This window comes from Embiotoca jacksoni, unplaced genomic scaffold (genome assembly GCF_022577435.1).
Source record: "Embiotoca jacksoni isolate LCO1_2020_lvr unplaced genomic scaffold, fEmbJac1.0.p SCAF_9, whole genome shotgun sequence".
NCBI classification, from domain to species: Eukaryota; Metazoa; Chordata; class Actinopteri; family Embiotocidae; genus Embiotoca; species Embiotoca jacksoni.
The window spans coordinates 4,954,999-4,975,497 of record NW_027185447.1 but is presented as its reverse complement, the minus strand read 5'-3'; the positions used below and the strand labels follow the sequence as shown (position 1 = coordinate 4,975,497).

General features: G+C 40.1%; 1 protein-coding gene across 2 annotated transcripts; it reads right to left on the bottom strand.

The window, feature by feature from the left end:
* Positions 1–1,499: 1,499 nt before the first annotated feature.
* On the bottom strand, positions 1,500–18,630 carry arih2 (ariadne homolog 2 (Drosophila)). Of its 2 annotated transcripts, none has more exons than XM_069140673.1 (15): positions 18,514–18,630; positions 13,581–14,131; positions 11,205–11,272; positions 10,724–10,802; positions 10,026–10,167; positions 8,847–8,968; positions 8,216–8,325; positions 7,499–7,616; positions 7,213–7,263; positions 6,899–6,920; positions 6,165–6,316; positions 5,632–5,775; positions 4,990–5,058; positions 4,631–4,756; positions 1,500–3,416 (listed from the first exon to the last, which is right to left on the bottom strand). In XM_069140673.1, exons 2-15 carry the CDS (start codon positions 13,845–13,847, stop codon positions 3,345–3,347), a joined length of 1,542 nt encoding a protein of 513 aa, XP_068996774.1. In that variant the 5' UTR covers positions 13,848–14,131; positions 18,514–18,630; the 3' UTR covers positions 1,500–3,344. The 2 variants fall into 2 exon arrangements, with proteins under 2 accessions (XP_068996774.1, XP_068996775.1); XM_069140674.1 differs by having other exon boundaries at positions 10,730–10,802.
* Between the last annotated feature and the right edge of the window lie 1,869 nt (positions 18,631–20,499).

The window sequence follows — 20,499 nt, the reverse complement described above, 5'->3', positions numbered from 1 at the left end:
ATGTGTGTGTATATATATATATATATATATATATATATGTGTATATATATATGTATCTATATCTGTATAAATATCAATCTATATCCATTTAAATATAGATAGATAGATATCTATATTTCTATTCCTTCATCCATCTATAATTAATAGAGACAGATAGAGATATACATGTACGTCAACTTGTTTCTATTGTTTTGTAAAGTGTTGTATTGTATCTACTCCAGAAGGTGACTAAATTTCACTGCTGATAGATCAAAAAAATTGCCCATGTAGTACATGTTGTATATTACTGGTCCTTGCACCTGTGATATCAACATGACCTCTATTTATTTGTCTGCAGCTAAAAATATACTCTATGCACACCCAAATTAGGTTGGATTTCTGTATTGGATTTCACACAGTAAAATGCATCCCACTAAATCTGAACTCGTCCAGTGTTACTGTGGTTTCCAAACATCCCGCACCCCCACGGAGCTGTTTTATAACAGGAAGCGCCTGCCTGTCCTGCTTCAGAATAAACACTTGAGGGTGCCATCCTTCCTAACACGCCATGTAACTGTGCAAGTATGAAACTGGGTCACACACACACATAAGGTCAAGCAGAGCAGCGGAGCAGTTAATACTATCTTGGCACACTATTACACGTGACTATATTAGGCTGTGGCAGACACAGCAGGACCTGCAGCTACTAAGGGGCCAATCTGATAATGTCAGAGGTTACCGGGGGTTCACTGCAGTGAGGGAGAAATGTTCAAATTATTGTGAATAACTTTGTTGAAATTCAATCATTTTTCTATACATTTAAAGAACTTGGACTTCTTTCATGAAATTTTAACTTTTAATACGGTTGTTGGAATTGCACCAAATAATTTGTGACAGATGCAGGGCTTGTACATGCTTCTTGTTATCAGTCACTTACAGATCTGAAGTCCTAATATAATCAGTGAGTGGCCCCTTAAATACTTTTGTTAGAGGGGTGGCAAGTCAGATGGTAAATGACCTTAGTTTTGCTTCTGTTATCAATATATATAATCACAAACATTACAAAAAAATAGTGCTTTAATACCTACATTCACTACAGTAATGAATAAGTGGTCTGATGCCGTTACATGAGGCTCATGATGGTCATTGTGTCTGCCAGGGTCTCCAAAAACAAGGTTGTATTTATTCATTTCAACTCCGTTTAGCTCCAAAAGTTAGTTTGTTCTACAAAAATTAGGCAACAGGTGATTTTGTTGATGGAAAATGTTGTGTCTCAGAAGTGTCATATGAACCTCTTGCTAAGGAGGGGTCACTGTTGCCTCATATTTCCTGCTGTAATTTGGTAGATAATTGCCCTTGAAGACAAATACATTAATACAAATGTGTTTCTTTGACGTAACTCCAATCCTTTTAAAGTGATCTAAATCCTGTGCAATCAGTGTTTGACCTGTTGTCTGTGTGTGTGTGTGTGTGTGTGTTTATGTTTGCGTGTGCGTGTAATTAACACACCAGAGACAGGGTCCGGTTTTAAAAACTCTCTCAGTAACTCTATTTCTGTATTAATGTACAACCGTTGAAAATTACAGCAATTTTTTTGGTATTTTTTTCCATTTTTTCTTTTTTTTAAACGATCTATCTATCAACAGCCATTTTCCAGAAGAAAAGTGAACCATGTGAGCAGCAAGGGGAAAAAAAAGAGAAAACAAAGAGCAAAATAAAGTGAGGAAGAGATGAAGGTAAAGAAAGAGAAGAGAGCACGAGATGGGGGGGAGGAGACAAATTAACGGTTAACGTTTATTCTCTGCAGCGGAGTGTTTGAGCGTGTTGGCATGTGCATGCCATGTCAACGTCGGTGGGAGGTGCTGTAGTGTGTGTGTGTGTGTGTGTGCGTGTGTCAATGGTTTAAGATTACACTTGCTGCTCCAATACAACTTTAGCATCTGATCAGTGGAGGTGCAAATGTTCGATTTTTATTGGGGAGGGCTCACACTGGTTTGGATCTACGTGAAATCATTGTAGAATATAAAGAGACAAGAATGAGACTGATTCAGTAGTTTTACTTCGACCATGATGACGATTTGCTGGCAGTAGTGGATGGAGCGCCTCCGGGTTTGGCACACAACCAAACAAAGAGGGAGGATGTATTTATTGTGAAACACTGGCAGCAAATCTGAAGTTGCCATCTAAACACACATTCATCATATGCTTTAACATCTTGTGTACATGTTTATTTTATGAGAATTTTAAGAAGTATGTGGGACTATGAGGTCACCGTTTTTCACTGCAAACACACTGTATTTAATTTTTTTTACCATGATTGGAATTATCACACACATGGTCATATCAGGTTATATCTGGTTTTTTTTCAAACAGAGCCAGAGCTGTGGCAGTGACACTTACTGTATCATCTAGAAGCATCATTCTCCACTAGGCAGTTTCCTGTTTTACAATAGCTGAGGTTAAGTTTCTTTCATGCTACCTTCAAGAACGACTACACCACCTGTGCGGCAATTATTTTTTTTAAATGTATTAACCTCTTACAGCTCAAGAGAGGAAGATAAATTTAAACTTTGCATGTGTTCACACAGATGTGGTCAGTGCAGCTACCAACTGTCTGCAAGTCAGTATGGTCAATGTAAAACCAACAAATGCAGGTCCACTATCAGCACCGTCTCCTTTAAGAAACAAAAAATCGTCTTCATCTGCTTTATTACACAAGCATCTCCATCCTCTCCAGGGATGTTTCCACTATCACAGAAATAAATAACAGCTCTGACTCTTTCACTCTTTTCAACAGGCAACATGTTGCTTTTGTCAGTGTCTAAATGATTACTGTGACATAACAACAAACCAAAGTTTTTCATACATACGACTTCCAAATTGGACCTACATGATCAGATCTGAAAAGTTGGAACAAGTGTAAATCCCGTAAATGTAATGCTCTGAAGCCAAAACATGTCAATGAGGTGAGGATGAGAAGAGGAAGGGGTGATACAATCGTGCCATTCTGTGACCCTGCAGCATTATGAGAGTCAGAGGAAGGAAGGAAGGAAAGACAGAAACAAGGGAACAAATGAGCAAGTGAAGAGAAGCAAAAGGAGGGGTCAGTATGACTGCACCGAGGGATGGTCGTGGAGGGAAGCAAAGGAAGGAGGGAAGGAGGCAAGGAAGGAAGGAAGGGAGGAAGGAAGGAAGGAAGGGAGAGAGGGAGGGAAGAAGGGAAGAAGAGAGGAAGGAAGGGAGGAAGGGAGAGAGGGAGGGAAGAAGGGAAGAAGGGAGGGAGGAAGGGAGGAAGGAAAGAAGGAAGGAAGGGAGGAAGGGAGGAAGGGAGGAAGATGCTGGTGCTTTGCAGTCGCAATGGAGCTTTAGGTGTCATGGAAATCCTTCAGCAGTGTACGTCGCCTCTGCTCAGCAATGTGCATCTGATTCTCCAGATCCTGCACAAAAAAAAGAAGACAAACAGACAAAACAGCAATAATTATTATCACATATTAAGTTTGCTGATAATCTATAGTTTTCCTACTGTGAACAAATTCCATGAAACCTCCTAAACCAGCATTGAATTGATCCTCATAAAAGTTGTTATCTGTATATCCTCAGCCCGATAGCTTCTTTCTTTGTGTCATTGAGCTCTATTTCACCAAATGTGCAATAATCTACCACAGAAAATAGTTTCAACAAATACAGCTTTATTCCTGGTCAGGGCTGAACATTGTTCAAAATTCTCCCACTTTCCCCAAAATATCCACTTTATAAAATAAATTTGTACAAAATGAAAATGATATTACAGTACAAATCGTTAGTTTTCTTGCAGTTTAGATTTGAAGAGTGTAACCCAGGTTATTTTGTGTAGCTACACATTACAGATGCCCCCAAAACGCCTCGTGCAGACTAAAGGTAGACGCTATGAGGCCTGCTGCTCTGGAGAAGCCTCCACTCTGACATATGAGGCTGAAATATCAAACCTTTTTAACCTGTGGAGCTACATCCACCCTTATGCCTAAAAGACACTTCAGACAGAAAGTACAATTTAAATGAAAACTGAAATAAATGAAAAGTCAGGTGATCTGTCGCCACTCAGCTACCTAAAACAAAAAAAAGATTTTCTGTGAATGTCCCGCTCATATAGTTGAGCCCTGATCATACGGATGCAAACACAGACTTACACGTGCAAGGATGCACACTGTAGTCAGTTATACGTGGGAACGTTACACCTGCACCAGAAAACATGATGGCGACCTCTGGGTAGCAAGACAAAGCTCACACTTGAAAGTTGCCCTGTACAACTACAGTTAGATGTGTTGGCTTGTGAGCAGCTCCACTGGAGAAGTTGTATTCATGGGGCCATGCTCAAGGGCACTTCAGTGATGAGCGTAAGCAATGTTTTACTGGCCAAGTTTTTAATTCAAGGCACACTGTATGTAAACAGTAGGACAACATATAAATACTCTAGCAGGGAGACATGGATGACTATTCTGTTTGTGGTCAGTGAGCTCCCATCACTTAACATGTAATTTACCCAACACAGCAAATGCACATATACATTATGCATCCCTGTGGTTGTCTTCCACTGCCTCCATTATCTTGCACAGCCTTCCCTCCTCTTATTGACCTGATGTACTTGCACACTGAAGTCAGTACGCTCTCTTACCCCTCTGTCGCTGGCGCTGAGCTCCCCCTCGCCTCCCACCACCCCTCTCTCGTAGCTGTCGGCTCGCTCCACCTTCCACGACAGGTTTTCTATCTCAGCTTCCAGCTGGGCCTGCTGGTACTCAAACTGCAGAGGACAGATCATAAACAGAAAGATCAGGCCAAAGGTAACGCCTCCACTCCCCTACAAAGGAAAAAGGATTTAAGATACAATCAACCAAACTGGGTGAAGATTCAATATCAGTTGTAGGAGGGTGAGGAAGAAACCACATCACAGCTGATATGGTTGCTGTATTATTAGACCATTTTTCTGTAATAAATTTAAAAAAAAACTGCAGAGGAAAGAAGTTTGTTTCTCACCAGCTTCTTGCGTGGACCGGACTCCATGTAATAGGCGTAAGGGTAGGTGTACTGCAGCGTGTAGCGACACTAGAAACAAAAAGACGAGACGCAGTCATGATGTTGCACTAACTGGGGACAGTTTGGAGAATTTCAGATTAAAAGACAATAAAAATTCAGAAAGGCACACTGTCAATTTATTGACATGCTTATTGGATCTATTACACCTTAGAAGTAGTATGTTGTATGAGAGTCATGATTTACAGGCAAATTAAAGGGCAGTTCTTCAATTTTAACACCTTCCAATTAGAAAAGAGGAAGTGAATCAGGTGAGCAGTGTTTTGTAAAACATGGACTCTTCTGGTGATCCAAATTCCACAAATGAGCGCTAACGAATGAGTAACATTTCATAACACTGTTATCAGTGCGAGTTACACGCCAACAATGAAGCTTGGAGACTGTATGCTCACTGTATTACATTTACTTATTTACAATAGCAATTTCAAAGTTCAATAGTATATAAAGTTTCCAAAATGAATCCCATGATTTCATATTTTTGGTGTTTCCTGTGTACCGGTTCATCCACTTTTTATTTGGAATTTTAATATTGAATTCACACAACTCACTACTTCTACGCAGTTACCACCACAGTTCAGACACTACCTTAGCCAGTAGCTTTGCAGCGTTATGCAGGTACTGCCAGTCGATCCAGGTTCCCAGATTGTTCATTACTCTTTCCTGGATCTTCTCCTGGATCCTCTGGTACGTCTGAGCCTCCAACTGCAGAGACTTGTTGTGATTCTCCCACTGGTGCAAAACAGGACACAAATTATGAATATAAAAGAATGAAATGGAACAAACTGCGTTATTTCTTTTCTGAACTGTGCTAGTAGTAAACTTTAGATATTATGTGGCACCTTTTGTCTTAAAGAACCTTTGAAATGCGAGTGAACCTAAAAATGTTTATGCAAGATTGCGGAAGGTAATCTTTTACATTGTAATGTCCCTCTAGTCTAAAAAGACAAAATAAAGAAATCATTTTGAACACTTATGTGATATTAAGTTTACAGCATATAAAGCAGAGACACTCTGAAGGACACAAATTGACAATTGTTTTTTTGTTTTTTTTATCTGTTACTTTAATCACATGGTTTTACCAAGCTTTTGAACCGGGAAAAAAAAACAAAAACCCTCACCCTCTCGAAGTAGAAGAGGTATTTCTTAAGGGCCTCTCTGGCCTGAGCCTGCTGGCTCTGGTTGACTATATCAGGGTTTTCTTTGTAGCGGCTGCACTCGTAGTATTCGCTGCCGTGAGTCTTCCAGTCTCCGAGACACATCCAGCAGAAGTCTTTCAAGACACAAAATATACATTTACATGCTTTACACAGTAGATACGGCAGGTGACAGGTGTTTATAAGTTTTGTATCACAGAACAACCTATATAGTGAGCTCAATTCGGAAGTCTACAGCAGCCTAAACTGGGTGAGATGAAGCTGTGGTTGGTAATATAGCTTTATTTCTCCAGATGACAAACAGCTGTTTGATTTATCCATATTTTTTTATTATCTAACTGACAGGAAGACGCTGATGACTTGTGGGACTGTTTGTTGGCCTCGTTGACATAAAGTGAAAAACAATTCTCAAACTGTCGCTTCAGAATATTATTTACTTGACGTTATGCTCCTTCAAGGCTGTTTGTTCTCACTCTTAGCAAAGATATGCAAAAAAGAGGATAAAGACTCCAGGATTACTCGAAACAAAAGTCTCATTTGACACAGAGTTCAGTTTGTTCTATCTTGTAATTATGACTGGTTAATACTTTAATACTTTCTGTGTGATGTATTATTGCCACTGGGTGGCTGCAAAGTGCCTCACACTCTGCTTCAGTGGATCATACAGGAGGTGTGAAACTTTGAGACAACTAACTTACCGTGTTTGCACTTGGAGCATTGCTGAAACAAGCAAAGACACAGGAGGAAGTCAAATTAGTGATACAACAACCAAGTAATTGACACTTTCAGTAGCTGTGTTTATACTACACCACTGTGATTTAACACGATCATACTGCACAGCTTAGAGACTTAAAACTATAATGAAAAATGTGGATAACAAACTGTATATGTGCTCAGGAGTGATTAACCACAAGTCAAAGTATTAAAGGTTGAGGACCTGAGCGCTGGGAATAATATATATTTTTAGACTTTTCTGTGTTCTGGGAAAGTGTGATTTTCAGCTCTGACTCACCATGTGATTGCACCCTCCGTTCTTCTCGATGCAGATATTGCACTTGGGACACTAGGGGAGAAATACACAGCTCTTAACTTCCCATTTCAATCTGTACTGCACAAATGTGATGGCAGTTCGTTACTAAAAATACTGGGAACTTCTGTGTTTCATCATTTCTCTTTTCAAACCGTGAGCCTATCTGTGATTATGCAAGTGTTCAAAGTATGCATACCAGCATATTAAATTAACAGCGGTTACAGTGTGCATGTGTATTTGTGTGTGTTCACGTGCAGATCCTTCATACATCTTTAGTGTGTGCGCTGATGTAGTTTGCGGTCTCGGAGTCGTCTGCACATTTGGTCAGCCATTTCCGAATCGTTGCGCAGTCTGTGGGTGCGTGGTACATCTGACGGCATTTAAAACTGAGGGAGAGACAACAATTACAGACACCGATTTCTTTAAAGGTTTACAGGGACATAACAAAGACCCTGAATAAAAACAAGACACGGTAAAAAAAAAAAAAAAATACCAGTCTACAGATTAAATAGGAAATAACTGATAACATGCAAATATGCAACAATTTGAAGGCTACACAAGTAACATTAATACGTCATTTTGTGTGCAAAAGAAGCATTTCATTTACTCAAACAAAATGTCATCTGTGTGTCCATGTGTGAACATCTATTTTATTTTGAGCCTGGACAAGAAAAAACAGTCATCTAAAGAATGACGATCTTAAAGGAAATTTCTAAAGGAATAATCCATTCATTTTTTCCTTGCTCTTTGTCCCAGCATGCAACTTCCTCTTAACTGGATAATTTACGGTCAGTGCAGCTGAATACAACCTTGTTTCACAGCCAGCAGGCAAAAAAGAAAATCTGACCATAATAACAGTTTGACTAAAATATTTTTAATCAAGTCCGAAAATAGCTCAACAAATTACTGTTGTAGTTTGTGTAAAATTGTGCAATATTATTATGAGACATGTTCATATAACTGTGTTTGTATGCGTGTGTCCTACCAGAAGACTTCACTGCAGCGGCTACACTGCACCCTTCGTGCCCGAGGCTCCTGCACCTTGATGACGATGGGACAGTCTGCGCCCGGACACAACTGCAACTGGAAGTGACTCTGGAGGACGCAGATACAGACGATGATTAAGAAACACAAATACACGTAAATATGACATTGAAGAAAACAAAAACAAACATCCATTGGACCGACACTCTACTGCAAAATGTTCTGATAAAAACTTGTATGATATTGTGTTCTGTAGTTTGTCCAGACTCACGGTGACTATTTTTGGGAAGAAGTGTTGAATTTTTAAATTTCATTTTTCCAGTGCTGTGAGCACTGCAATTCACCTCCACTGGAGATAGAAATCTCAGAACCTGGGAAATTATAACTGACAATTTTATTTCTTTGTCACTTGAGTGAATGATTCTTTAAGAAAACATTAATGTCTAATTTGCGATATCAGAATTTACACAGACATGTTAAGTTGAATAAACGAGTTGCTTTTTATTGTTTTCTATACATGCAGACTTGGACGCAGCATTTGAGCAAACAGCCTGCGCGCCTCACACACACACACACACACACACACACACACACACACACACACACACACACACACACACACACACACACACCTCGACATAGTCTCTGAAGAGGTAGCGTCTGTATTTGTCCTTAAGCTCCTCTCCTGGCAGCAGCGGCAGGACAAAGTCTTCCGGCATCTGCAGGGAACAGTCCTGAGCCATACATGAAATCCCTGAACATAAAAACACACAATACTTTATTAAAAAGAGACAAGTAACACACTGCGCTACAAAGGCTGCAACTTCTGTTTGTCTGTTTACAAATGCTCAACTACACAACCCCCATCATCTAAATTAAAATTCATGTGACAAGAGAAGTTTCAGTTTAGTTGCGTTTGGTTTAAGCAGGCTGGATTTTAGCGTTACAGTGACCCAGAAACTGGATTGAGGTCATCTGTCATCAGGAACTTGTCCGTCATTCAGATGACAGAGACGCTTATTAGACTCAGAAGGACTCGGTTATGTGGACTGACTTCATCAGAGACACTGCATTCAAACATGCTCACACACCCCGCTACAAAAGTCACTCGTGCTCCCACACACTCACATCTGAAGCAAAGGGAGTCTCGTAAACTGTACTCGCTTCACCGCACACGCACACGTACACTATACTGCACAGCAACTTTAAACTGATCCATGTACACACCCACACACGCATCTGCTATCCTGCTGACACAAGCGCACTCTTTCACAGACACACACTGTTAATCGTGAGGCTGCCGCAGGAGCATGCCTGCCTGCTAAACTTTACACCAGATGGGAGTTATCAAAACCTCATATTACACCTCTTTTATCTTCAGTCCCGAGACATTCTTGGATTTTACACACATGCAGAAACACGTAAATAAACATGGACCTGTTTAGGATTTGCAGTGCTTTCAGTATAAATGGCATCATTAGCTGGCAAACCACTGCATACCTGCTGTTCTGGCACAAAATCAGAGACTAAAATACATTTTCACAAAGTCCTGATTGGACACGGTCACGCACGCGCGCACGCACACACACACACACACACACACACACACACACACACACACACACACACACACACACACACACACACACACACACACACACACACACGCATAAAGAGACCTTTGGGAGCTCAGATCAAACAAAGTGTGACTCACCCACTCTAATACCAGTTTTGAGGACTACAGAGATACACACACACACACACACACACACACACACACACACACACACACACACACACACTGTGCTTACCCACTCCCAAGCCATCTTTGACCAGCACGGTGCAGTGCTGCTCCCAGCATGCTTTGCAGAAGGAGTGCTGGCAGGGCAGTGCCAGCAGGGAGTCTCTCCGTACAACCTGTAGACACACACCACACTGGAGGGACTGAGGGGCCTGAAACACACAAACACAGACATTATGAACACACCAATGGATGTTTGATGCCCCGGAGAGGCCAGAAACAGAGCTCAATATATATATAGAAAAACAAAAATATGCTGGGGAAATCACTATTATTATTATTATTATTATTATTATTATTATTGAGAAGTCAAATTTTTGCTGCAAGGGATTATTCTTTATAATCTACTAATACATATATATAAAATAAATAAGGCATCTCATGTTACCATAGTGATACCTGAAAAATCATGTGGAGTCTCTTGCTATAACATTTTAGGTCTTGACCTCACTGTGGTTAAGTGTTTTACGATGACAAATGTTACGATTTGGTGCAATATAAATAAAACTGAATTGACATGATTATCTCAATAAGTTATGTAAAAAGCCGATTAATTATCAAAATTGCAATCTATGTTATGTCAATCAACTAATTCACAGCTGTTACAGTACTAGTGGATTCTCTTCTGCTTTACAACCTTAAAGTTACGTTGCTGCAAAGATGACGACAGCTGTGAACCCGAGGCCACAAGAAAGAGATTCTACCCACACTCACAGGGACTGATCTGCAGGAGCTGCTGGGCTGGACCAGAGCGTCCGACAAGAGCAGGGACGAGTTGGACTTATATCTGTGGGAAACAGGGACAGAACACCAAGGGTCAAATGAGGAACTGGAGAAGACAAAAGTGCAACTCGGAGCCTGGCTGATAAATTGTCCAACGTTAGTTTGGAAGAAATGACTGAAATTTGTTTAGAAACACACCCGCCAGTATTTTATTTCAACTGTAAAATGTTCTTTTTTTGTCCATTTATCAGGAGTAAATGGTACAGTTTGTTTACAGAAATCCATATTATCATCAAATTTTATTGAACTTGGCAATATAGGTATGGGCCTCAAAACAACGCTGTATTGGTTACAGTAAATATGGGGAAGTGAGGAGGGCAATAAACAAGCAGAGAAGAAGTAATGAAAAAGAAAGACTGCAAGCATGACAAGAAACAGGAATGGTGAAGGAGCAGAGGAGACATACCTGTCCAGTATTTGTGTAACCTGCCAGTGAAGATGCACCAGGATCAGTTTTGCTACTGCCGGTAAAACCTGAGAGAGAGAGAGAGAACAGAGAGATGGTTGAAATGTGCTTCAGTCATATTTAATATAAACCAATGAAACAATGCTTCAAAGATGGGTGCGTGCCGTTAAAGTCAAACACTCTGCAGTGACACAGTTTCTCGTTTGTTTAATGAATAAAAAGCTGATGAGCAGGAATCACCTCTCGGTCCCGAACCTGCAAAGGTTTCCTTCTTACTGATGATCTCATTACAGAACAAGTAACCTGCCAGAAAAATAAGTCAAACGCTGTAAGAGACTCGGGCACTTCAGTGGAACTGACCTAATATCTGACTGATTATTTCAGAAGAAAATGTAGCAATTACAATTTTTACAACCAAATAAAATGATTGAAAAATACAAAAAAAAAGATGTTTCAAATTTAAAGATGAGCTTGCTCTTCTGTTTTATACTGTTTAAGTATCCTTAGGTTTGGTACATCAATAGAAAATACATAATGAGCCATCTGAAGACATCAGTTTGGACAGTGATATAGAGTAAAACTTTCAGTACTCAATTAAAAAAAAAGATAGGTAACTTTAACTGTATTTTAAAAAGATCATATCCAAAACATTCAAGACCGTTTCAAAATAAAGAGGAAGCATTATTAACCTTCTGCTTTTATTCACCGTCGAGGAAACTCTAAGTTCAGTCACTGATGAGCGATTAAAAGGGCATATTACCCCCCACTACAGGCCGGACATCTAAAATGTCAGACAGAGGTTAGAAAAGCCTGAAGGTCACAGATTCAAATCCAGTAAAATGACTTAGAAATATTTCCTTCTTTCACCAGCCGCCATCAAGAAGGACACAACAAACACAACAGTGTGGAGTATGAAAGGCCATATTCAACATGACAGAAGCTCGTGATCCGTGTGAGTTAGCTTCCTCCAGCTCTACTGTAAAAATGCTTTAATAGTGTGTGTGAACACTACAATGTTGGGTGTAATAATTATTTCTGGGTAATCCTTTTCATACAACCATAAACTTAAGCTACAATGAGCAACCATGAACACAAACATATTGGTATACACCTAAACAAAGACTACACTGTTATAAGAATTTCATTTTTATATGGTAAAATACGTGGAGACACGTCCTTGAGCAGCTCTTTGTGCCCGTGTAGAGATGGCTCACTGCTGTGTAACTTGTTATTTTCATCAAGTAGTCAATAACAGGCCCTATATCGAAGAGATAATTATGAAGGCCAAGGCCTCGGCCTGAAGAGAAATGTATCGTCTGAGTCGACGAGGACCACGTCCACAAGAGACATATAAATGCTGACTGTAAACGCTCATACTCTGAGCCTTTTACTCTGTAACCACATGATGTCGGTGCATTGTTAAAACGCTCCTCTTGTACAAGTTTAATCAACTGCTGATTAAACCCTTTAACTTGTATTCTGGCTCCGGTCTCCTCTGTCTAAAAGTCAACAAAAAACTCTTTTGACATACACACGGGTAAATAGTTTGAATAAACTCAAACTTAAATGTTAAAATAAACAAACGCTTCTTTTTTTTGTATTGGAAGAGGGAATCGATCATTTCTTGGCCAATTTTTTCTCATCGACACCTCATGTAATTTTGTAGTAGTACGCTTGCAGTTCAAGTATTACGAGTACTTTTGGTACATCTATAAATGACCTTGTGTTACTGTGTGTGAAAGACGCTTAACAAGATCTTTGAGCAACACCACACACTCCTTCCTGAAAATGACCACCATGTTTCAGATCATATTAAGACAATCTGGCTAAATTTGAAAACACATCTGTACCCCATGTTGTATTTTGTCCTGACAACCAAACTATTCAGGCATTTTTCACAACCACATGACTGCACTTTTCAAAAACACACTCAAACAACAGGTGGTGCCACTTGGACACACCAGCGGTGAAGCCGCTGCCATTGGCTGTTTCAGGTCTTAGCTTATCCTCTTATGACAGAAGCAGAAATACGTCAGTGAGAACAACTACAAAAAGTGTATTCAGCTCATCACAGTATCATTAATCACGGAGGGAAAGAGGCAACAGCACGAGTTGAACCTGCTGAGACCAAGAGGAGGAACCAAACTGCCTGTTTTACTTTTGGTGCTTCTGAAATGATCCTACTTTGAAACGCCCGTTTCATGGCCATGAACAATGTGCAAGGGTCTGAAAGCAAAAACAATCCTTACCAAATGATTCGACTTGAAAAACACACTTCATCAGCACCTTTTTCTTGCTGACTGATCATTTTTAAACTTAACCTTTTATATCATTCACAGGGTTTGGACAATGCTGAAAAGCCCCGGCAACACTCACCTTCAGTGCAGCAGCCACAGTGTTAACCTCCTCTATCAGCACCCGCTGGCTCTCTTTGTAGGTCAGACAGGTGAACTGGTACTCCTCCGGGTCGAAGGAGTCAGCGCCCTGTTGCTCCACGTCACTGGCCACTCCTTCATAGTAGCCTACTATGTCGCCCTGATCCTCCTCCTCTCCTCCATCGTCTTCATCGTCCTCCTCTTCAGAGTTCACCCCGAAGTCTTCCTCGTTGCTGTCCGACGCCTGGCTGTTCATGTCCACAGACATCCAGTCGACTTAATCAAAGCACCCGGACAGGTAGACCACCCGCCTACCTGTCGGATCCAACGGGTCCAATTAGCGGATACGGCTCGATTGAAGCTCCGCCTCCCCGTTTCTCCCCACCACCTCCTCGCGTCGCTGTTCAGAGACACGCTGCCTTCCCGGCTGTGTGAGGCGCGTCGACAGCGCACTCAGCAGCAGCGGAAGAAGCAGAAGAAGTCACACTCTCCGTCACTCATTTAGAAACCTGGTTACAACACAATCTGAGGAGAGAGAGAGAGAATAAGAGACTGGAGGGGAAGAGAAAGGAGGAAAGCAAGCAAGAGGGTTGAATGGGACAAACAGTTGAACAAGAAACGGGAAGAAAGGTAGAGTGAGAGAGGAAAAAACAGAAAAAAAATATGCATTAGTGATCAGGCTTGATTGAATGAATTACATGCAATTCTGAAAATAATTGTATCTTTCGGTGTCCCGCAAGATGAGACTACGTCTAACGGGGGCTGATAAAATTGCGTTCCCCGCATTTTGTCCATATTTACAGTATATGTTATTAATTACCAAAAATTGTATTTTCTAATACTTATCAAAACATGTAGGAATTCAATATTTGCCACAGTGGAGCAGTTATAGTGACAGCAGTTCAGTGAACATTATGCTTTCAGAAAAATGAGACCCAGCAACTATTATTTTCATTATTAGTTCATCTTTTGATTATTTCCTCAATTAATGGTCTATAAAATGTCTATAAATAATGAAAAAAAACTCTTAACAACTTCCTCAAATTAACATTTCCAAATGTGTTGTTTGGTCCAATCAATGATCCGAAATCCAAAGATATTAAGTTCAATATTCAAAAGGCAAAGAAGAGAAGAAATTTGTCACATTTGAGAAACTAGAAACAAAGAATGAGTTGGTGTTTTTGCAAGAACAGACAAACAATTAATAGCTGATTAATGTTCTGCTTGTTTTTCAGCTCTACACGCTGCCTTGCATAGTTATAGAAGCAATTAGTACTAAAGGTAACTTTGCTAACAAATATCTCGTCACATAAATGTTTCAGTAAAGATTTATACCAAAGGAATCGTATCTATATTTCAGTTCTAGCTGACTGCTGTTGAGATTCACACGAAGTACCAAACAATGACAACAGCAGCACATGTACACACTATAAATCCGTAGAAACGATATCAGAACACATAAAAGCGACATCAACAGGAAGCAGATAAGGCGTTCAAGGTCGCCAAGCATCTATGGTGTCTCAATAACTTGGTACTCTTCTCTGAGTAATACCTTGGATCTTTGGCTGTCAAGGCGACGACGTATTTACAGGATGAAGGTGCTGGTATTAAGCTACTCATCCTCAGTGCTACTGAAAGCAAATGTCCGCTGACCTCTCAAAAGTTGTGTACTGGTGGAGGGAATCTCCAAATTGTTATACAGTCTAAAAATGTTCCCGACAGGAAAAAGAAACATCGACAAACTCAGTTACCAACAGGAAGCCGAGCCATCTGCATTAATACTGCAGGGGAGATTAATGGGATGTGAAGACATGGTGACACAAACAAGGCTGTATCCAAACAGTCAGTCCACGCATTACTTTTTTTTTTTTTTAAATAATACTTTTTTATCTTAAGTCCAGAATATATAAAATATATAATCTAAATATAAAATCAAATATATATATATATATATATATAAATATATAAAGAAGCTATTTAAGTAATCTTCACATTTTACCAGAGGTGGGCATAGAGATTCTGAGACAAACAAAAGTCTCAAAATGTCAAGACGCCAAAGTGACACAACAAACCGCAGAAAACTAATGTGCAAACACAATTCATGCACTGAATTGAGACCGAATCACCACATCCACAATCACACTGTATTTTCTTATTATCTAACATTATTAGCCTTTTAAATAATCCTGGTGATTACCAATGTTGACAAGTTAGAATATTGTGGACAGCAACCAAATCCACCGCACACATTTGGAGGCACTCTTTGGTGGATGCGATTCAAAACACTGGAAGGTGAATGTTAATAATTTGTCCACGTGGATGATCGGCTACTCTTGCTGAATAAAGCAGATCAGAACAGCAGAGCTGGTGGTTCACAGACTTCAGAGAGTCTTTGATGACATTCAGTGATCTCAGATTTTGGGGCCCAATTTCTGAACAACACATTTCAATCTCATTGCAACTATTTGATTTCACAGAGCCGGCTGTGTTTCAAACAGTGCAGCGGGCCATAAGTCAAACTGATGGCAAAACCTACCCACTCTTTGTGAAATTCAATCACCTCCCTTTAAAGTGATCCATGCCTCGGCACAGGAGCAGGGTGGGTAGTATATAAATAGCATTAATTAATCTTTGCTTTATTTAAAAAGGTATACATTCAACACAGCCGGTAATCACAGGAGTCTGAGATTTCTTTAAATTTACACAAATAATGTGCGACTACCGGTGAAGAAAAAGTGGTTTATGTTCAATATTTTTGTGAAGGACGACAACACTAATGCCTTGTTCTCTTTGCCAACTGATCTTCAGGGGAGAAAAAAAAAATGACCACGCAATAAACTGTTGTAACTTTTCAACAGATATCAAGAAAAAAACTATTGCATTACTCAAAATGTATCACAAGTTCTCAATTTGAGTCTTCGTAAGCGTGTCTTTTGATATTCTAGTAGTTCAATACTATAGCAGAGCTGTACAAGGCAGTCGTCACTAAACTTGTGGATGTCTCTACTTAGCATTCATTACAGATTATGCCCCATTCCTTAAACCAAGCAGAAATGTACCTGCACAGCGAGTACTGGCCACTCAACTTAGTTTATTTACATGAGATTGTGGCCTGATAACAAACTTAATTGTCTTTGCAGGCTAGAAGACAAGCCAGCCATGATCTAAAGGCCATGAGATGTGACTGGATTAGGTCCAAGGTTCCTCCCTGCCTGCCTGCACACTTCAGCTGCACCTATCACCATATGATTTCATGTTTTTTTTGTTTTTTTAATGCTGTAAACAACTGAAATCCTTCTTTTCATCTCCTGCCTAAGTATACACTTTTCTCACTGGTCGTATCTTTTTCTACGGCTCCATTATGCCTGTACCGAACTTCAAAAAGACATAATCTAAAACGACCTCTTGCTTATATTTTGTGCATATTTTTGTCCCACTGCTGTAGATGGAGATACTTTAGTTTTAGCATGAGGGGACAAACAGACAAACACCCTAACTGTAGAGAATACTTGGTGGCAAATCGGGAAGTAACACTGGACACACAAAGGGGAACAAGCCCGGCTGAGTTGGCATTAAACCAAGAAAACTGCAAGTCAACAAGCAGTTTTGTATGACTGGGTTCATAATAACTGACGACATAAGGTTGACACAGACACATGTACAGTATGTCTCTTTTCTACTAATATTAGCCTTTTCCTTTTGATATCTTGAAGGATGAGGACTACACTGTCTGATGTCTTCTGGGAAAACTTCCAAAATACTTGTGAATGCTAATTTAAAATGATCACAGTACTACACTGGACAGAGGATTTCCCACATGCATCGCCATGTTTGTCTCCTCCAACGCAATGTCTCCATTGGAGACAAACATGGCGATGGCCCAGCCATTTGGCAGAGTAATAATATATTTTCCAAGCAGAAAATGCACGGTGGAAATAAGTTCCCTAAAATTGTTGTGCACCACCCGGGCAATGCCAGATAATCAGACCTCGTCCAAGTGGGGTTTAAGACAGTTTTATCACCATCTATATTTATTCTTTGCGTTTTCGTCTTGCCAAAAACTTGCGTCCCCACCGATAGGTCAAAGAAATCCTCTAACTTTTGAATGGGACGATGATGCACACGACGGAGGCTTATTTCAACATGTGACTTGTAATCACTGCGGTCAACAAACACCAGATCAGAGACGTTTTCTGGCACCGGAGTTCAAATGTGACTTCGCAAATATGCACCTGGATAGAAAACAAGGTTAACGGGAAGGCCGGCCGGCCGGCCCCGGTACCAGACCCGGTACCGGACCGGGTGACAAACAAATGGTCGCATTCCGCCCGATCCGGGATAAAAATAGGCAGCAAAGTGGGTGACACACATCTAACGTGTTACAGCGACTCAGCACGGGTTTGATAACGGATCTTGGGGGAAGGGAAGCAGGGTATTCTGGGCGAGATTGAGCAACGTAAAACAGCAGCTCGGTTATCGCTGGATATCAGCATTTCGGTCTCATTTCGGCTCAAAAGCTATAAAAAAAAAAAAGAAAAAAAGCAGTGAAGTGAAATCTATGGAGCGACAGGCTAATTTACCGTTAGCCGGATTAGCTTCCTGGCTAGCGAGCTGGCAGTAATGTTAAGCGGTGAAGTAACGACATGCCAAACCCACGACCCGGACGAGTTAAGACTCTCCAGTACTTTCAGAACAGACTTGGAAAAAGCTTTCAAGAAAAAGTTAATTTCGTCCTTTGACAGTAATTTTCAACACAGAGCCGGCCAGGTCAGGCATCCCTCCCTCTCCTTCACTCCCGATGTGCTCGCAGCCTCTCACGCACTTTAGTCCGGGGATTTAGATGTAAACAAGGCCCTCCGGAGCGAGGGAGTAAACAGACACGTTCAAACAGCCCCCTGCATTCATTTCCATTGTTTAAAGTGTGGAGTGTTTACCTCTCGGATCGGAGTCGGCTCGGCCCGCGGTGACTGCCAGAAGCAGGTTTTGTGTGGAGAAATCCAAGGAGCGCTTTACACTCTTTTGCTTGGCTGTTAGGCGGAAGATAGACGGCTACTGAGGTACTTATCTATGACGTCACGTCCGCGTTTCTCGTGCCATCACCCTCCCTTCTCTGCAAGGAGAGCTGCAGCAGCTTCACCTCATGCATTAGTGTCCATTAATGCCCAAGCAGCACTGCCAGAAGGGGAAATCGTCTCTTAAGTTGGACAATTAAAAGACTGTTTTTAAATTATTGTACTGAAAGCATATAAACTTTCAGGATTTTGCAATGAGGGAGGAGGAGGCGGTATTTTAATATATTTTCAAACTTGACTGGAGGAGATCTGTAGTATTGATTACAGTATATGTTGCAGCAAGGATTTATTTTTAGTTGTTTGTAGGATTTCAGTTTTTAATGGGCTAAACAGTTATTATTTCCCAGACTAGTGTATGTGCACATATGAATTACAAAAAACTGAAAAATATCAGTAAGTTCTCAACTTCTGCAATGTCCTTTCCCACAACACACACCCTTCAGCACTGAGTGACACAGCGTATTTGTTTTTTACATTTATCCTTATGAAACAACACTCATTAGAAAAGCAGTAAAAAAAAAAAATCCTCCCCACAGTCTGGGCTTTTGTTTTCTAAGCTCTGTCTGAAGTTAATTATTTGTTATTGTTATATTTTTGTGTGCTTCCCACTTTTAACAAATTGATTCCTGGACTGGGTAGTCCATGGTTCTATTACACCAAAATGTGGCTTAGGATATCATCTACAAATCTCAGACATATCAGCACAGTATACTGACTGTTAATAGTGAAATCCTTGACACAATAATGTAGAGATCTTCGTCAGATCTCATCAACTACATTACTATGTTTGATATTTACGTTGTATATCCTTATATACATATATATTTACATATATAGACCATCACGCTGTGTAGATGTGCGTGTTTTGTTACCAATGCCACCATCATTCCATCATACAAAAAAAACATTATACGTGGTAAATTTCTTTAAGCAACATGCAACTTTATATTTTGAGTTTTTTTATTTGTAGGTGTAGACATTTGTGTTGTCGTTATGACCAGCAGGCAAAGTGAGAAGAGGCTGTTTCAACTTGAAGGAAGTAATGCGTTGCTTTCTGCTGCTGCTGCATGTGCTTTCATATTTTACACTTGTACTACCTTAGTAAATAAAATAAAGAAAGAAAAAGTGGAGCATCATTGTAACCCCACTGCATATGGGACGCTCTCATATATTGATGCTCTTATAAAACACTATGGTGCTTTATACTTAGCGTCAAACACTGATGTCACTTCATGAGGTGGAAATATTCCTCGCCTATAAATGATACTGTTTGTCATTTTTATCTAACACTATCATATCATAAATCTGCAGGTCTACATTTCTTCTGCTGTGCTTTTCCTCTTTTATATGTGGCACGGGTTGGACTATAACTGCAGATATTGCAGTTATAGTCCAACCCAACTAGATGGAAGCACTGGAGGTACTTTTGATATGGGAATAGAATAGAAGTGATGGCTCAATAAACAATGCATTACCTCTCTGCAGAGGCCATGTGGTAAATGCACTGGTAATTGATCTGGTGTTATTGAGGGGAAGATAGATCAGCATCGAATGCAGCTGATGTTCAGTCAATTGTTACTGCTGAAAAATGATACACTATACTGCAAAATATTCTTTAGTTCACAGACTTTTATTTTTTATTTTTAGGAAGGCCTTGCAATTTGGTCAGAATCAGTTTCAATTCATGCAGCAATGAGTCTGTATTTGTAAAAGGACGATATTGGCCTGTTTTGGCAACCGAAACACCAAATAATTGTGACTTGTTTAAAACAAGAAGGTTAAAAGCATCCGAATTTTACAAATATTCTAGACATGTAGGAAGAAGATATAATTATATGAATGCTGATT

Coding starts and splice junctions, on each gene's coding strand:
- arih2 (XM_069140673.1), bottom strand. CDS start 13,847: ATGTCTGTGGACATGAACAGCCAGGCGTCGGACAGCAACGAGGAAGAC. Junction 8,969..10,025: donor CAAAGATGGCTTGGGAGTGG/GTAAGCACAGTG, acceptor TTTTATGTTCAG/GGATTTCATGTATGGCTCAG. Junction 7,264..7,498: donor TCAGCGCACACACTAAAGAT/GTATGAAGGATC, acceptor TTTCTCCCCTAG/TGTCCCAAGTGCAATATCTG.